This window comes from Bos indicus x Bos taurus, chromosome 14, assembly GCF_003369695.1.
Source record: "Bos indicus x Bos taurus breed Angus x Brahman F1 hybrid chromosome 14, Bos_hybrid_MaternalHap_v2.0, whole genome shotgun sequence".
NCBI classification, from domain to species: domain Eukaryota; kingdom Metazoa; phylum Chordata; class Mammalia; order Artiodactyla; family Bovidae; genus Bos; species Bos indicus x Bos taurus.
The window spans coordinates 52,439,640-52,457,538 of NC_040089.1; the positions used below are offsets into that span (position 1 = coordinate 52,439,640).

General features: G+C 37.9%; 1 protein-coding gene across 2 annotated transcripts in view; it reads left to right on the top strand.

The window, feature by feature from the left end:
* CSMD3 (CUB and Sushi multiple domains 3) overlaps positions 1 to 17,899 on the top strand; it is a 1,467,857-nt gene that overhangs the window by 1,345,078 nt on the left and 104,880 nt on the right. For both annotated transcript variants that reach the window (XM_027561290.1, XM_027561291.1), the window contains 2 exons: positions 16,571 to 16,651; positions 17,599 to 17,712. In XM_027561290.1, coding sequence (XP_027417091.1) covers positions 16,571 to 16,651; positions 17,599 to 17,712 — 195 coding nt within the window. The remainder of the gene's footprint in view (positions 1 to 16,570; positions 16,652 to 17,598; positions 17,713 to 17,899) is intronic.

The following is a 17,899-nucleotide window of genomic DNA, read 5'->3' on the forward strand; positions in this document are numbered from 1 at the left end:
AAATTTTGTTTACTATAGTTCTGTTTTTCCATCTATAGGAAAATAGCAAGTAGCTTCTTCTGATTCATTTCTAATCATCCATTCTCTGTCTCATCTCTAAATCTAGGACTGAACATTTTCTCTTGATTTCTCTGCCGTTATATAGGCAGAGAAACAAATTGATTGTAAAATATTAACAGATAAAAAAGAGATATTTGTAACCTATTAAGCACTGCTGAAACTTAACCTGTATGGCTCATATCAACTGAATAGCAGACTTTCTCCAAAATGGGAAAAAAAAAAAAAAAATATATATATATATATATATATATATTTTTTTTTTTCCTCTTAGTTAGAACTCAGCATTTGTTTCAACAGTCATAACTCTGCTTTCAAGTGGAGCTGCTTGAAGTTATTTTACATAACATTGAGAAAATTATATAACTATATAATTATCAGTGTTTTTCCCCCTCCAAATCTTCCCCAAATGATGAGGTTATCAAACTTGAACTAATCTGGGTCAACACTGAAGTACACCAGTGGTTAGAGAATGCCTAGAGTTTATAATGGAATGTCAAACATTATTTTTTTTTCCTCTTTAAGAAATATTGTATCCTTATTTGGCAGAAAGGTTGTGTACTTGTCTTATGCTTTTTTGGTTTAGAGAAGGAATGGCAATTTGCCAGTGTCCTGTTTTGTCTTTTTTTGAAGAAGCCTTTTATAGCTCAGTGAACTGAAGTAGATAAATGCAGCTTTCTTTTCTGGAATTGGGTTGGATGTTTGATTACAAAGAAAATAGGAAATTAAAAATAACCAAATATATTGGCAGAATTAAATCCTAAAAGTGATTTTAAGAAGTAAAATGTGTGGACCAGTAACCACACATCTATACACAGTTGAATGAAAACAAAGTACTATTCAAACAATGGTCATCCTGAAAATATAATGACATGTAGGATAGATGCCCTCTTGTAGTTGTTAAATAAGTCAACAGTGTCTTGAAGGGAATGGCATGTCAAATAAAGTGATTCATCTAAAAGAAAACACAGATTTAGCTCAGATATTTATTTTAAATGTGTAAATATCTATGTTATGCAATTTTTTCATTAATAGTCATCACTTTGAAGCTGTTTTTAAATAAAACAATCCACACAAAACATGGACTAAGATACTGCTTGTACTATTTATAATTTTGAAGACACAATTTTGAAGTTTCAATCTTGCTCATAACTGGATATGTGTCCTTTTCTACCTTACTTCATTCCTCTAGGTCTCTTCCTCTCTCCATTCCTCCAAAAATAAGAGATTAAAATAGTTGATTTACAAGGTAATTTCTACCTCAAACAAGCTATGATTCTTATGTATACAATATTGGATGTATTCATCCTAGACCCATTTATTTTCTTCCAAAGTAACTCAACAATATACATTGAGGATAAGATCTTGTCTTAATTTAATTAGTTATGAGTTAGCATTTATTGAATATGATTTCCAGAGCGTTGTGCTAGCAGTTTTGACATCGCAGACATGTGCAAAGTATTCTTACACATGGCTATAAAATGAGATGTTGAACTCAAGGGCTTTATATTACAGTATAATGCACATCAGTGAAAAACAAAGAACTCAGCATTTTCAAAGTATATTCAATTTAAATTAAACTAGATAAAAAAGAAAATAATTTGATGTGTTCTATAAAAATCACGTGGGTACTAGCCCTTTGAATGACATTGGGGTCATGTGTAAATTCTTATCAGATTGAGATTATATGTGTTCAGGGCACAACTGCTACCACAGCAGCCATGCTCATTTTAACTTTTGCAAAATGGGAAATGTTCTTGCTCTTTGAAATGATAGTATGTGTCAGGCACTATTCTACATACTTTACAATATATTAACTCAATCTTAGTTTTACGTTTATTTTGTAGGTGTGAAAACTGAAGCACACAGGCAATTTGCCTGAGGTCATAGAGCATGCAAGTTAGGGAGCCAATTTTGGTCAGTCTGCTTCCAGAATAAATGGTAGATCAGGCTGCTTTGCACACAAAATATTACTCATCAACACAGATTGCAGAATGTATGTTTTCCCGTGAGATTGATTGGTATGATAGAAACATCTTCAGAAAGATAAACAGAGCTTCAGTGTCTAAGTCCCCATTATTGTCTTCAACTACTACACTTCTGATATATCACATCTCAAACCTTAACCTTATTATATCCTGCTCCTACCAACCAAGATCATGTGCTTAAATTTGCTCATAGTTATTTTAGTAATTGCCACCAAGTTAAATGTCTTCTGCAACTAAAAAGTAAAACTTAAGAAACACAGAAAGTATTAATATTTTACCAAATTTTCTTTTTTATTTGTGGTCACCAAATATCTGGAAATCCAATCTGATGTAATAAGAGTTTACCTTTATAGAGTGCTTGCTATTTGCCAGGTACTGCTTCAAGGGCTTTGCATCTATAATCATTTTGATCTTATACCAGTCTGTTGAGGTGGCATAAAATTAGTACCATTATCATTATTATTTTACAAATGAATAAAAGTGAGTTATTGGCTAAGTAATTTGCCACAACTTCCTAATTTGTCAGCATTAAAAACAGAATTTAAACCCAGAGAGTCGGGATCAAGTTCATATTCAGTATCCTAAGACTATATTGCTTCTGTATTTTTCACTCATTCACTATTCCTTCTTTCATTTGTCTAGCATTCAGTCACTTGGCAAGTATTTATCAAATATTGCTATATCGTGTATTGCATTATGCCCTGAGGAATTTGCAGTTAATAAGATGAACAGCGGGCCCTGCTCTCACGCTGTTTACATTCTAGAATATAAAAATGCAAGAAAACAGACAGTTAACAAATAATTCTTACAGACCATGAAAATCACCAGAGGGAAAATAAGAGAGACGTGATACAGAGTAACTGCAAGAGGTTTACTCCAGGTCAGATGATCAGTGAAGCTGTCTCTATCTAGTCATTTGAGGACATATTTACAGAAGAAATTGGAAAATAGGTTTCAAGGAAGCAAAATATTTAAAAGTAAAATTATATAACATGTTTAGACATCACATTATCAAATGGTACATTATCAACTATTTCAGAGCTATGTTGATTAAGGAATAGAAGTGACTAGAGTTAAGGATTAGATTGTAGACAGGTTTAATCTTTCAAAGTTTATTTTGAAAAACTGAAAGATGTGGTTTAATTTTTTATAAGGTGAGAATGGCATTGTAGATAAAACGAATCAGGGGTCCTTGAGTTTTAAATGGAAGAGAGGAACTACCTTTATTTGCAGCTAAAATATATATACTGCCTAATAAGTGGGGCTGAAGTTAATTAAACTTAGAGACACTTGGAGATCATAATCAAGACTTTTAATTTAATGTCAAGTCATTTGGGGATACTTGTGAGTTTTTTCAGAACCAATTAACTATTGTTTATTTAACAACCACGGCAAAATAGACTTTTTACTAGTCTCTGGGTATCTGCATTTCTTCCCTTCCAATTGTGTTGATTTTCTACTGTAGCTGGAGTTTTGTTGTTGTTTTTCAATCTCTTTACTCTCAGACTTAAAATTCTTCATAAACTTCCTATTGGCATCAGATTAAAATATATCCTGAGCATGACCTGTATATGTCTGTTAGATTTAAACCCAGTTTTCCTCTCTTTCTCATACCTTCTCACCCTGGCCTTGGCCTTTGCTGATTTTATACTTATTGATTCCTCTGCTTGAGTTATTCTTCCCTGTGACATCTAACTCTTCAACACACATGAACATGTATCTAGTTTCAATTAGTTAAATTCCAGTCTTTAATGAGATTATTTGATTAATATTTCACCAACAATTTGTACCTATAATAGTGAGATTGCATCTGTTTTGTTTAATATTGTGTTCCCCAAACAGATGTTATGGTATCTGGCACATAGTGGGCCCCCTCAATGATATTCATTTAATAAATTAACAGAATGAACATTATAGGAAATATAAATATGTGCACAATGGTCCCCACACAAGCTAAACATGGAATAAAAACGAACACATTAATGAATAAGGCTGCAACAACTCAAAAGAGTAGAACACTAAATGCTAAGTATTATGGTAAAAATTTCCACACTGTCAGGGTTGTAAAAATAATTTAGAGTTGGAAGTTAACCTGACAAATACAAGGGGCCTGGGAAAATTGGAGTGAGATATAACAGATGTAAGGATTGGTGAGAATTAAAATTATAAACTTGATTATGTAAGGTTATAATCTGTTGGCTATGAAAAGCCACTCTAAATTGATAATACGGAAATGACAAAACCAAAATAGTTTTCCAGTCCATGTTGATTTGTCTGTAAAATGTGGGAGAAGTTGTGGCTTATTTTTCAAGCAGAATGTGATTCAACTTTTGCCTTAATGAACTAGACGACAATTTAGCCATTCTTACATTTAGGTTTTTTTTGTTGTTGTTTTGTTTTGTTTTTTTGCAGCATGAGTATATTTATGTTACTGAAACATGAAACAGAGTTCTGTTCCGCAAGCTGAAGAATGAATTCCACAAACTCACAAACACTCACAGAGGCAAAGAGTTTATGTTAAAGAATAGAGACACAAAGCTCTCAGCCTAGACACTGAGAGGGGGTGAAGTGCCTGAAAAGGCAGGAATAGCAATACTGTATATCTTTATCAGAATTGATCTGTTCATGTTTGGTTGGCTCCGGCCTGATGTGTGTAATTTCAGACCAATAAGTTTAAATGTCACAATGTCCAGTTTGTCATTTTTATGGCTTTCTTATGGTTCCCAGTTTCTCAGTTTCTCCAGACATTAAGTCACCATCCCTTGATCCTTTCTCAAGGCCCCAGACCATTATTTAGGGACTAAATGTATGTTTAAGAGCTAATGGTCTACCTGGAGTTTTTCTCCTTGATAAACTGGACAGGAGTTAATGATGGTCTGGTCCTGAGTCTGAATGTTTTATGACCCTCCAAACTAGGAAGGCATTCCTCTGAATATGCAGGACCTGGAGCAATGATTATGGCTTTAGGCTAATGGAACAAAACGTTTCTGTGAGTGAATGAGTTGAAATTAAAGGTGAATTAGAAAAAGAACCAAGACTCTAACCCTACACTTATTGCCCAATAATTTCTACCTCATTACCAAGTCCAGGCTTGCTCTGCTTGCCACAGGACAAGTCAATAAACCCAGAGACTAAGTATTGAGGCAAGGAATCATGACTACTCAGGAAGCTGGAAGATTGAGAAGATGGCAGACTTGTCTCCAAAAAAACCTCCTTATAGGGTCTGGATGCCAATTTTTTTGTATAGAACAGAGAGGGAGAGGAAGTAAGGAAGTAAAGTAAAAAGGTTATTTATCTTGCAAAATAGGAGGGGATGTTTTATTTTTTTTCTTTTCTGCAGCCATTCACAAGTGGACGGGGGTCAGATCATTGCCCAGTTAGCTGAACAAAACCACTTTTGTTTAACGTTCAGGCAGAGGGGTAGAGTTCCCCAGGCAGGACATTATGTATGATTATAATAACAAAAGCAATGAAAAGCAAAGGTCAAAATCTGAGAAACAGATTCAGCACGGAGTCAAAATTGGCTCTTCCCTGTTACATTTACACATATCTTGATGTAGTACTTTGGTGATTAAATGAAATAACTCAGGTAAATCACCTTACAGAGTCCTTCATATGCAGTGCATTCCTCATAAACACTGTCTTAATTTCCTTCCACTACCTCACCTGTGTGTAGGAAGGATTGCGCCACAGAGACACAGAAGGCAAGAACACCCTGTAGGCCAGTTTATCAGTATAGACCTGTGTTAGTTTCCTAGGACTGCAGCAACAAAACCCCACAGACTGGGTGGCTTGACCAGCAGAAAACTTTTTTTTTTTTTTTCATAGTTCTGAAGGGTAGACTTACAAAACCAATGTATGGAGAAGGCCATTCTCTTTCTGAAGGTTATTAGTAAAGACCCTCCCTTTCCTTAACCAGAAATCTTTGACATTCCTTTGCTTATAGATAATTCACTTAAATCCCTGTCCTCATTACTACAAATTTTTTTTTCCTGTGTTTTCATCTCATTCCCTTTGCTTTTTATAAAGAGAGTAGTCATACTGGTTTAAGGGCCCACCTTAATTCAATATGACCTCAATTTAACTCATATCTACAATAATCCTATTTTCAAATAATATTCTACAGTTCCAGGAAATACATAAATTTGGCAGACATTTTTCAACCAATACAACAGGTACGGTAAAATGACAGGGGTCTTCCCTGAGATGTCAGCCTCAAGAATGGAAAGACACTGGGTGGGTTTTAAACTTTTTAAATGAACAAACTAGTAGAAATAGGTGAAGATTGAAACCACAGTTATTGGCAGCTATTTTTGACTTAACGTTTTATAGTGCTTTGTCTTCAAGAGTCAAAAGAAAAACAAATGCAAAGTTGTTCCTTTTATTATTCCCTTCGCTTCTACAATATAAAAAGAATTATTAATACATAGTTCAATCCTGAAAAGCATCTCAGGCAGGAACTGTTCAGATCCCATTCTCTAGTACTCTGACCCACAACTGACTCTATTTCATCCCCATTTAAAATTTTAGAGTTAGAGTCATCTTAGGGAAGACTATTTGTTATGAGACTCCTTCCTGAAGAAACCTATGTTTGTGTATTATTTAGCAAATATTTGTTGTATCATAAAAAAAATGATAGGCACTAATTACTAAATTGTGAAAAAGACAGATGAACAGTCTCCTCCCTCTTATCTTAAAGCCCAGATGGAATCATCATCAATGAAAAAGTAAACTAATAAATGGAAAATAATAAATGTTAAAACAACTCATGATTGCATGTACCACAAAATAGACTTCTGTGATTAGAAAAAAAAGAACAAAGGGTAAGGGGAAGTGGGCAGTGAAGAGCTTAGAATGATCTCAGGTGGGCTCAGCTTGCTACTGTTGCAGAAACCAGTAATTGAGAAACCAAACACCACACTGGGAGAATTGGAGAACTCACGTTTATTATGCTGGCAGGCCCAGAAGAGTTAACACTCCAAGCTGTGAGCCTCAAACGAAGGGGTTACAGAGTTTTTATAGACAGAATATAGTGGGCAACACTAGCTGCTAATCAGATCAGATCAGTTGCTCAGTCGTGTCCGACTCTTTGCGACCCCATGAATCACAGCACGCCAGGCCTCCCTGTCCATCACCAACTCCTGGAGTTCACTCAGACTCACGTCCATCGAGTCAGTGATGCCATCCAGCCATCTCATCCTCTGTCGTCCCCTTCTCCTCCTGCCTCCAATCCCTCCCAGCATCAGAGTCTTGTCCAATGAGTCAACTCTTCGCATGAGGTGGCCAAAGTACTGGAGTTTCAGCTTTAGCATCATTCCTTCCAAAGAAATCCCAGGGCTGATCTCCTTCAGAATGGACTGGTTGGATCTCCTTGCAGTCCAAGGGACTCTCAAGAGTCTTCTCCAACACCACAGTTCAAAAGCATCAATTTTCGGTGCTCAGCCTTCTTCACAGTCCAACTCTCACATCCATACATGACCACAGGAAAAACCATAGCCTTGACTAGATGAACCTTTGTTGGCAAAGTAATGTCTCTGCTTTTGCATATGCTATCTAGGTTGGTCAAAACTTTCCTTCCAAGGAGTAAGCATCTTTTAATTTCATGGCTGCAGTCACCATCTGTAGTGATTTTGGAGCCCCCCAAAATAAAGTCTGACACTGTTTCCACTGTTTCCCCATCTATTTCCCATTAAGTGATGGGACCGGATGCTATGATCTTAGTTTTCTGAATGTTGAGCTTTAAGCCAACTTTTTCACTCTCCACTTTCACTTTCATCAAGAGGCTTTTGAGTTCCTCTTCACTTTCTGCCATAAGGGTGGTGTCATCTGCATATCTGAAGTTATTGATATTTCTCCCGGCAATCTTGATTCCAGCTTGTGTTTCTTCCAGTCCAGCATTTCTCATGATGTACTCTGCATATAAGTTAAATAAGCAGGGTGACAATATACAGCCTTGATGTACTCCTTTTCCTATTTGGAACCAGTCTATTGTTCCATGTCCAGTTCTAACTGTTGCTTCCTGACCTGCATACAAATTTCTCAAGAGGCAGATCATAGGCTGGTTTAAATTAAGGGGTTTCGCGGGTATGGGAACAGCAGTCAAGATTGGGAGGGGGATGCCTGACCTTTACACAGGCATGATTAAACAGGTTTGCAGGGGCTGGGCAATTGCAAAGAATAGCACAAAGGTGAGTGAGATAAGTTCAATACAATACCAGTTCCTAGTATTGTAAGTCCTCACTTTCTGAGACTTTGTGACCGTCGTGATCCAGGTCAGCTTGCAAGGAGCAAGCTGAGTTACAGAGGCAAAACAAGTAGGAGGTTATGTAAAACTTAAACTTTTCCTCTTCACTACAACTTGGAGGGGGTTTGGGTTCCCAGTCACAGACTGGGTGCACGTTGAGGTGGTAGAAGCATGAGATCCTAGCCACTAGTCCAGTGGTCAGTGACAAAGGCCCTGGCCCTTCAGCTTTGCAGAGAATTTCCACAAAGAAGGAAAGTAGTGAACTAAGGAAAGTATTTATTAAGAGGAAAAAGAGAACAGTAGACCTGAAGAGTAAATACTAAAGAGTACAGTGGATAGAGGCACATGGGCAGACTCAGAGGGAGAATCCCCAAGTCTCCCCCTTGTAGCAGTTTGAATTACTTTTTATGGTGTATTTCTTCTGGGTTTCCTTTAGCCAGTCATTTTCATTTGGGCAGTCACAGTCCATATTTGGTATATCTCAGGGTCCTTCATGTGTGCACATTCATCTCTTAGTCAAAATAGATTCTACTAAAGAGGCTTGTAGGTAGCCTGGCATTAGTTAGCATCCTTTGACCTCCAAGGAGATTTTCTGTGCATGTGTGATCAGGGAGACCTGACTTTGAAATAAGAAATATATATTCTGTGCAGGGCCCAACCTCCTCTCTTAATTGTCCTGCTATTCTCCTCTTGGAGTTTTGGTCCATAGAGAATGAATCTCCGATTACTTTACCCTGGAGGGGCCCATCTGCCTCCTGCCTCAAGAAGATTAAGTTCAGTTTAGTCGCTCAGTCGTGTACGACTCTTTGCGACCCCATGGACTGCAGCACTCCAGGCATCCCTGTCCATCACCAACTCCCAGAGTTTACCCAAATTCATGTCCACTAAGTCAGTGATGCCATCCAACCATCTCATCCTCTGCTGTCTCCTTCTCCTCCCACCTTCAATCTTTCCCAGCATCAGGGTTTTTTCAAATGAGTCAGCTCTTTGCATCAGGTGGACAAAGTATTGGAGTTTCAGCTTCAACATCAGTCCTTCCAATGAATGTTAAGGAATGATTTCCTTTAGGACTGACTGGTTGGATCTCCTGCAGTCCAAGGGACTCTCAAGAGTCTTCTCCAACACCATAATTCAAAAGCATCAATTCTCAGGCACTCAGCTTTCTTTGTAATCTGACTCTCACATCCATACATGACTACTGGCAAAACTCAAGAAGATTAGCTTGAAGTTTAAAAAAAAAAAACTTTATAGGCAAACAAAAGTAAAATACACTTATGGGTATCTCTACACTTCTCTAACTTCTGATGGATCTCTTTCTCAAGTAAGATATTAATAGATAAAATACTGTCCTCTGAAGCAGTCTCATAAGCATTACATCCCCCTGGGCTCTCTGTATCTTCTGCTCTCCTTTCTCTTACCTCTCTGGCATTTCTCAAAACTACCTTTTACCTTGATAATTGTAATTTTTACCAATGTTTCCTCTACCTTTTGGAATGTTCTTCTGCCCACCATTACCCTTCAGCACTGGAGGTGAAAGGATCTCACTCATCCTTTAAAATTTATCTCATTTCATCTCTTTTTATTAGAGTTTTCCTTAACTGGTCTAGTTGATGTTCCTCACAATCCTCATAATACTCTCACAATAGGGCTGATATTGAAGATATGGGCTTTGAAGTTAGAGGACATAAGCTGGAGTTCTGGATAAACCCTGTGCTAGTTGTGTGATCTTGGACAAGTTACTGTGTCTTTTAAACGTCATAATTTTTATATTCACATTGAGGTATATCAAGAACTTGGAAATGGAAAATGTGCTCATTCACATCTGAGACTTTGTCACCTCATGGACTGTCAGGAACACCAGGCTCCCATATTCATAGGATTTTTCCTGGCAAGAGTACTAGAGTGGCTTGCCATTTCCTCCTCCAGTAGCTCTTCCTGACCCAGGGGTTGAACCCACGACTCATGCATTGCAGGTGGATTCTTTACCCTGAGCCACCTGGGAATTCCAAAATAAAGAATTTAACTCCTAAGTTTAAGTAATAAAATTAAGCATATAAAATACATTTTTCTTTAAATGTTTTAATAACAGAAAATGTGTTTCTTGAATTGATCATAGCATATTACATTTTTTGAAAGCAACTAGTGAAAAATGGTCTCTAATCAAGGAAATAGATTATGATAGAGATATCATCAGGGGCCAGTAGTCGTGATACTTAGATTCATATAGAACTTTTTTTCAATGGCTTTTAACTTATTTCAAATAGGAACCTAATATAATGGGATGACTGGTTCAAATGATGTAGAAAATTAGAAATATAAGATTTAACTTGCCCGTGAGTGTCCAGGAGTCTCTGGCAGAAGCGTAGGTGGCAGTGACCTGCTACAGGATTGGGGGCACCGACTGTAGCAGTGTGTGCATGGGACCTTTGGAAGGAGGTCACCATTATCTTTATCACCTCCACCATAGTTTAGCGGCAGATAAATAACAGGGAGGGACCACAGCCCCACCCATCAACAGGAAATTGGTCTAAAGATTTACTAAGCATGGCCCTGCCCTTCAGAACAAGACCCAGTTTCCCCTCAGTCAGTCTTTCCCATCAGGAAGCTCTTATCCTTCTCCATCAGAGGGCAGCAGACTGAAAACCACAGTCACAGAAAACTAACCAATCTTATCACATGAACCACAGCCTTGTCTAACTCAGTGAAACTATGAGCCATGCCCTGTAGGGCCACCCAAGACAGACAGGTCATGGTGGAGAGTTCTGACAAAATGTGGTCCATTGGAGAAGGGAATGGCAAACCACTTCAGTATTCTTGCCTTGAGAACTCCATGAACAGTATGAAAAGATATGACACTGAAAGATGAGCTCCCCAGGTCGGTAGATGCCAAAGATGCTACTAAAGATTAGTGTAGAACTCCAGAAAGAAGGAAGAGATGGAACCAAAGCAGAAACAACATCCAGTTGCAGATGCGACTGGTAATGGAAGTACAGTCCAAAGCTGTAAAGAGCAATATTGCATAGGAACCTGGAATGTTAGGTCCATGAATCAAGTCAAATTGGAAGTGGTCAAACAGGAGATGGCAAGAGTGAATTTCAACATTTTAGGAATCAGCGAACTAAAATGGACTGGAATGGGTGAATTTAACTCAGATGACCATTGTATCTACTAGTGTGGGCAAGAATCCCTTAGAAGAAATGGAGTAGCCATCATTGTCAACAAAAGAGTCCAAAATTCAGTACTTGGATGCAATCTCAAAAAAGACAGAAAGATCTCTGTTAGTTTCCAAGTCAAACCATTCAATATGACAGTAATCCAAGTTTCTGCCCCCAGTCAGTAATGCAAAAGAATCTGAAGTTGAACAGTTCTATGAAGACCAACAAGACCTTCTAGAATTAACACCCCAAAAATATGTCCTTTCCATTATAAGGGACTGGAATGCAAAAGTAGGAAGTCAAGAAACACCTGGAGTAACAGGCAAACTTGGCCTTGGAGTACAGAATGAAGCAGGGCAAAGGCTAATATAGTTTCGCCAAGAGAATGCACTGGTCATAGCAAACAGCCTCTTGCAGCAACACAAGAGAAGACTGTACACATGGACATCACCAGATGGTCAACACCGAAATCAGATTGATTATATTCTTTGTAGCCGAAGATGGAGAACCTCTAGAAAGTCAGCAAAAACAAGACATGGAGCTGACTGTGCCTCAGATCATGAACTCTTTATTGGCAAATTCTGACCTAAATTGAAGAAAGTAGGAAAAACCAAGACCATGCAGGTATGACCTAAATCAAATCTCTTACAATTATACATGGAGGTGACAAATAGATTCAAGGGATTAGATCTGCTGATCTAATGTACGTCAAGGCTGTATATTGTTACCTTGCTTATTTAACTTATATGCAGAGTATATAGTGCCTACAGAACTGTGGATGGAGGTTCATGACATTATATGGGAGGCAGGGATCAAGACATCCCCAAGGAAAAGAAATGCAAAAAGGAAAAATGGTTGTCTGAGGAGGTCTTAAAAATAATTGAGAAAAGAAGAGAAGCTAAAGGCAAAGGCAAAAAGGAAAGATATACCCATTTGAATGCAGAGTTCCAAAGAATAGCAATGAGAGATAAAAAAAGCCTTCCTCAGTGATCAAGGCAAAGAAACAGAGGGGAAAAAAATAAAATGGGAAAGACTAGAATCTCTTCAAGAAAATTAGAGACGCCAAAGGAATATTTCATACAAAGATGGGCACAATAAAGGACAGAAATGGTATGGACCTAACAGAAGCAGAAGATATTAAGAAGATGTGGCAAGAATACACAGAAGAACCGTACATAAAAAATCTTCATGACACAGATAACCACGATGGTGTGATCATCACCTAGAGCCAGACATCCTGGAATGTGAAGTCAAGTGAACCTTAGGAAGCATCACTACAAACAAAGCTAGTGGAGGTGATGGAATTCCAGTTGAGCTATTTCAAATCCTAAAAGATGATTCTGTGAAAGTGGTGCACTCAGTAGGCCAGCATATTTGGAAAACTCAGCAGTGGCCACAGGAAGGAAAAGGTCAGTTTCCACTCCAGTCCCAAAGAAAGGCAATGCCAAAGATTGCTCAAAACACTGCATAATTGCCCTCATCTCACACGCTAGTAAAGTAAAGCTCAAAATTCTCCAAGCCAGGCTCCAACAATATGTGAACCATGAATTTCCAGATATTCAAACTGGATTTAAAAACAGCAGAGCAACCAGAGATCAAATTGCCAACATTTGTTGGATTATCAGAAAAGCAAGAGAGTTCCAGAAAAACATCTATTTCTGCTTTATTGACTATGCCAAAGCCTTTGACTGTGTGGATCACAACAAACTGTGGAAAATTCTGAAAGACATGGGAATACCAGACCACCTGACCTGCCTCTTAAGAAACCTGTATGCAGGTCAGGAAGCAACAGTTAGAACTGGTCATGGAGAAACAGACTGTTTCCAAACAAAAAAAGGGGTACCTCAAGTATGTATATTGTCACCTTACTTATTTAACTTATATGCATAGTACATCATGAGACACGCTGGGCTGGATGAAGCACAAGCTGGAATCAAGATTGCCGGGAGAAATATCAGTAACCTCATATATGCAGTTTTCATTCCAATCCCAAAGAACGTCAATGCCAAAGAAAGCTCAAACTACCGCACAATTGCACTCATCTCACACGCTAGTAAAGTAATGCTCAAAATTCTCCAAGCCAGGCTTCAGCAATATGTGAACCGTGAACTTCCTGATGTTCAAGCTGGTTTTAGAAAAGGCAGAGGAACCAGAGATCAAATTGCCAACATCTGCTGGATCATGGAAAAAGCAAGAGAGTTCCAGAAAAACATCTCTTTCTGCTTTATTGACTATGCCAAAGCCTTTGACTCTGTGGATCACAATAAACTGTGGAAAATTCTGAAAGAGATGGAAATACCAGACCACCTGATCTGCCTCTTGAGAAATTTGTATGCAGGTCAGGAAGCAACAGTTAGAACTGGACATGGAACAATAGACTGGTTCCAAATAGGAAAAGGAGTACATCAAGGCTGTATATTGTCACCCTGTTTATTTAACTTATATGCAGAGTACATCATGAGAAATGCTGGACTGGAAGAAACACAAGCTGGAATCAAGATTGCTGGGAGAAGTATCAATAACCTCAGATATGCAGATGACACCACCCTTATGGCAGAAAGTGAAGAGAAACTAACAAGCCTCTTGATGAAAGTGAAAGTGGAGAGTGAAAAAGTTAACTTAAAGCTCAGCATTCTGAAAACTAAGATCATAGCATCTGGTCCCATGGGAAATAGATGGGGAAACAGTGGAAACAGTGTCAGACTTTATTTTGGCGGGCTCCAAAATCACTGCAGATGGTGACTGCAGCCAGGAAATTAAAAGACACTTACTCCTTGGAAGGAAAGTTATGACCAACCTAGATAGCATTTTCAAAAGCAGAGTCATTACTTTGCCAACAAAGGTCTGTCTGGGAAAGGCTATGGTTTTTCCTGTGGTCATGTATGGATGTGAGAGTTGGACTGTGAAGAAGGCTGAGCACTGAAGAACTGATGCTTTTGAACTGTGGTGTTGGAGAAGACTCTTGAGAGTCCCTTGGACTGCAAGGAGATCCAACCAGTCCATTCTGAAGGAGATCAGCCCTGGGATTTCTTTGGAAGGAATGATGCTAAAGCTGAAACTCCAGTACTTTGGCCACCTCATGCGAAGAGTTGACTCATTGGAAAAGACTCTGATGCTGGGAGGGATTGGAGGCAGGAGGAGAAGGGGACGACAGAGGATGAGATGGCTGGATGGCATCACTGACTCGATGGACGTGCGTCTGAGTGAACTCCAGGAGTTGGTGATGGACAGGGAGGCCTGGCGTGCTGTGATTCATGGGGTCGCAAAGAGTTGGACATGACTGAGCGACTGAACTGAACTGAACTGATGCAGATGATACCACCCTTATGGCAGAAAGTGAAGAACTAAAGAGCCTCTTGATGAAAGTGAAAGAGGAGAATGGAAAAGTTGGCTTAAAACTCAACATTCAGAAAACTAAGTCATGGCATCTGGTCCCATATTTTCATGGCAAATAGATGGGAAAACAATGGAAACAGTGGCTGACTTTATTTTTGGTGTCTCTAGAATTGCTGCAGATCATGATCGTAGCCATGAAATTAAGATGCTTGCTCATTTGATGGAAAGTTATGACCAACCTAGACAGCATATTAAAAAGTAGAAACATTACTTTGCCAAAAAGCTATGGTTTTTCCAGTGGTTATGTATGGATGTGAGACTTGGATTATAAAGAAGGCGGAGCACCAAAGAATTGATGCTTTTGAACTGTGTTGTTGGAGAAGATTCTTGAGAGTCCCTTGGACTGCGAGGAAATCCAACCAATATATCCTAAGGGAAATCAGTCCTGAATATTCATTGGAAGGACTGATGCTAAAGCTGAAACTTCAACACTCTGGCTAATTGATGAGAAGAACTGACTCAGTTGAAAAGACCCTCGTGCTGGTAATGATTGAAGGCATGGGGAGAAGGGGACAAGTGAGGATGAGATGGTTGGATGGCATCACCAACTCAATGGACATGAGTTTGAATAAACTCCGGGAATTCGTGATGGACAGGGGCGTCTGCTGTGCTGCATTCCATGGAGTCACAAAGAATCGGTCACAACTGAGTGACTGAACTTGCACTTAACTTGTAAGCATACTAATCATTGTCTGTGTTCAAATCCCTTCTCTGACATTCTGTAGCTATAGGAGTTGGACACATTCTTAATTCTTTTAGCAATTTTCTTTTTTCAAATGTGAGTAATTATAGATTAGGTACATAAATTAAGTAATATAGTTTTTGTGAGGGTTGCTGCTGCTGCTGCTAAGTCGCGTCAGTCGTGTCGATTCTGTGCGACCCCATAGATGGCAGCCCACTAGGCTGGCTCCGCTGTCCCTGGGATTCTCCAGGCCAGAACACTGGAGTGGGTTGCCATTTCCTTCTCCAATGCATGAAAGTGAAAAGTGAAAGTGAAGTTGCTCACTCGTGTCTGACTGTGCGACCCCATAGACTGCAGCCACCCAGGCTCCCATGTCCATGGGATTTTCCAGGCAAGAGTACTGGAGTGGGTTGCCATTGCCTTCTCCGTTTTAGTAGAGTTAATATAAATAAGATGTTTATAATATCTCTTGGAATGGAGTACCCATTGAGTACTTGTTTTCAATTATGACTAAATGCTAGGCACTTTCCTAGATGCAGGGAATTTGGTGATGAACCTTGGAAAGATTGGTATTAACACATAAACTAACATGTGTATGTAATTCCAAACAGTGATCACACCAAAATGGAAGTACATACTCAGAAGGACTAAAATAAGGGTAAGAAATAAGAAGGCTTAGTATAGAAAACTATTTAAGGAATGATTGTTCTCTGTCACTCATTTATGTCCAACTCTCTGCAACCCCACGCACTGAAGTTCACCAAGCTCCTCTGTCCATGGGCATTCTCCAGGCAAGAATACTGGAGTGGGTAATCTTTCTCTTCTCCAGGTAGCCTTTCCCCACTCCATAAGGAATGATTAATTCCCCCTTAATATTGTAGCATTTTTTTAAATAAATGGTTAAAACTTGATAAATTTTACCATTTATTTTTATTCTTATAAATAAGCCCTTTGTAATTTTTTTTCACATATGTGAATATATATATATATATATATATATATATATATAGCTGTACAGAGAAAGAATAAGCATTATCTATTTTTACAGCCTATCAACTAAGAGTGTGTCAACCTCCACCACCCGTACCCAATGCTGAAATTTTGACAGAAGATGATGAATTTGAAATAGGTAAAGTGTCTTAAATTACTTTCAAAGAAAGCATACTGTTAACAAAGGTTTTGCTTAAAATCAATAAAAATAAAGAATAGTAGCAGACTGTCTTAAACCTTCTTTCCCTGGATTGATGGGGATTGTTTAGAATTTGTAAGAATGGAAAACAGTGAAAAGAGGCAAGGTATTGTTAAGTAAGAAAAAAGAATTCTGTATTTTTAGGATGTACAGTTAGAAAACAGTACAGGAATCTGAGCCATATAACTATTCTGGTAGTTATTATTTTGCTACCTTCCAACACTGTAGTCTTAACTATTGTTCTTCAAATTCAGGCATAAACTTGATATGTATAATAAATGATATGCAGGGTGTATTAGATGACATATTTGATTTCCATATCCTTGAAAACAACTCATTATATTCCATGTGATCATAAATAAAGTCCTTTTAACACTGACTGGAAATTTAACCTCAATAATATCTCATAGCTTGAAAAATTATGTAAGAAAATAATGCATCTTAATGTAACATAATAATTTCATCATTATTATCTATTAATATTAATTTTGGTTGAGAAATGTAAGAAAATATCAATGACCAATGTGAAACTAATCTTGATAGCAGTAACTAGTAATCCTTTTAAACTGCTTGATAGACTTTTAATGACTATCTTACCCATACCAACAAAATTATTTCCTTACTACTATTGCTTATATATAATCAGATTGCCCCAGTACCAGTTTTACTGGTATTTATTCTTGGCTTCAGTTCCAATTGGTCAGTGCTCATGACTTACTAGTAGTTTAATATTCTGAATATCATTGCTGCTTACAACTAATAGAATTTTTATACTGATTGAAAATAACTGAAAGAAAAAATATTCAGATTTTATAACTGAACCATCTGTTTATTTTAACCATTACCTTGGTGCTAATGAAACCCTTTTCTGCCTGTTTTTTCAATAGGTGATATTATTAGATATCAGTGTCTTCCAGGATTTACTTTGGTTGGTAATGCAATTCTGACCTGCAGATTAGGAGAACGACTCCAGATGGATGGAGCACCTCCCGTTTGTCAAGGTACCAATTCTTATGAATACTTATTTCTAAGTATTTGTTTTATGTTTAATTCAGTACTAACAAAATTGAGAAAACTCTATTTTATGTAATTATTATATTTAGCTGACAGTAATTTAAAAATTATACTACTCGTATATGGTGTTTTTCATTCCATTATTTATCAGATTTAACTAAACATTGTTTATTC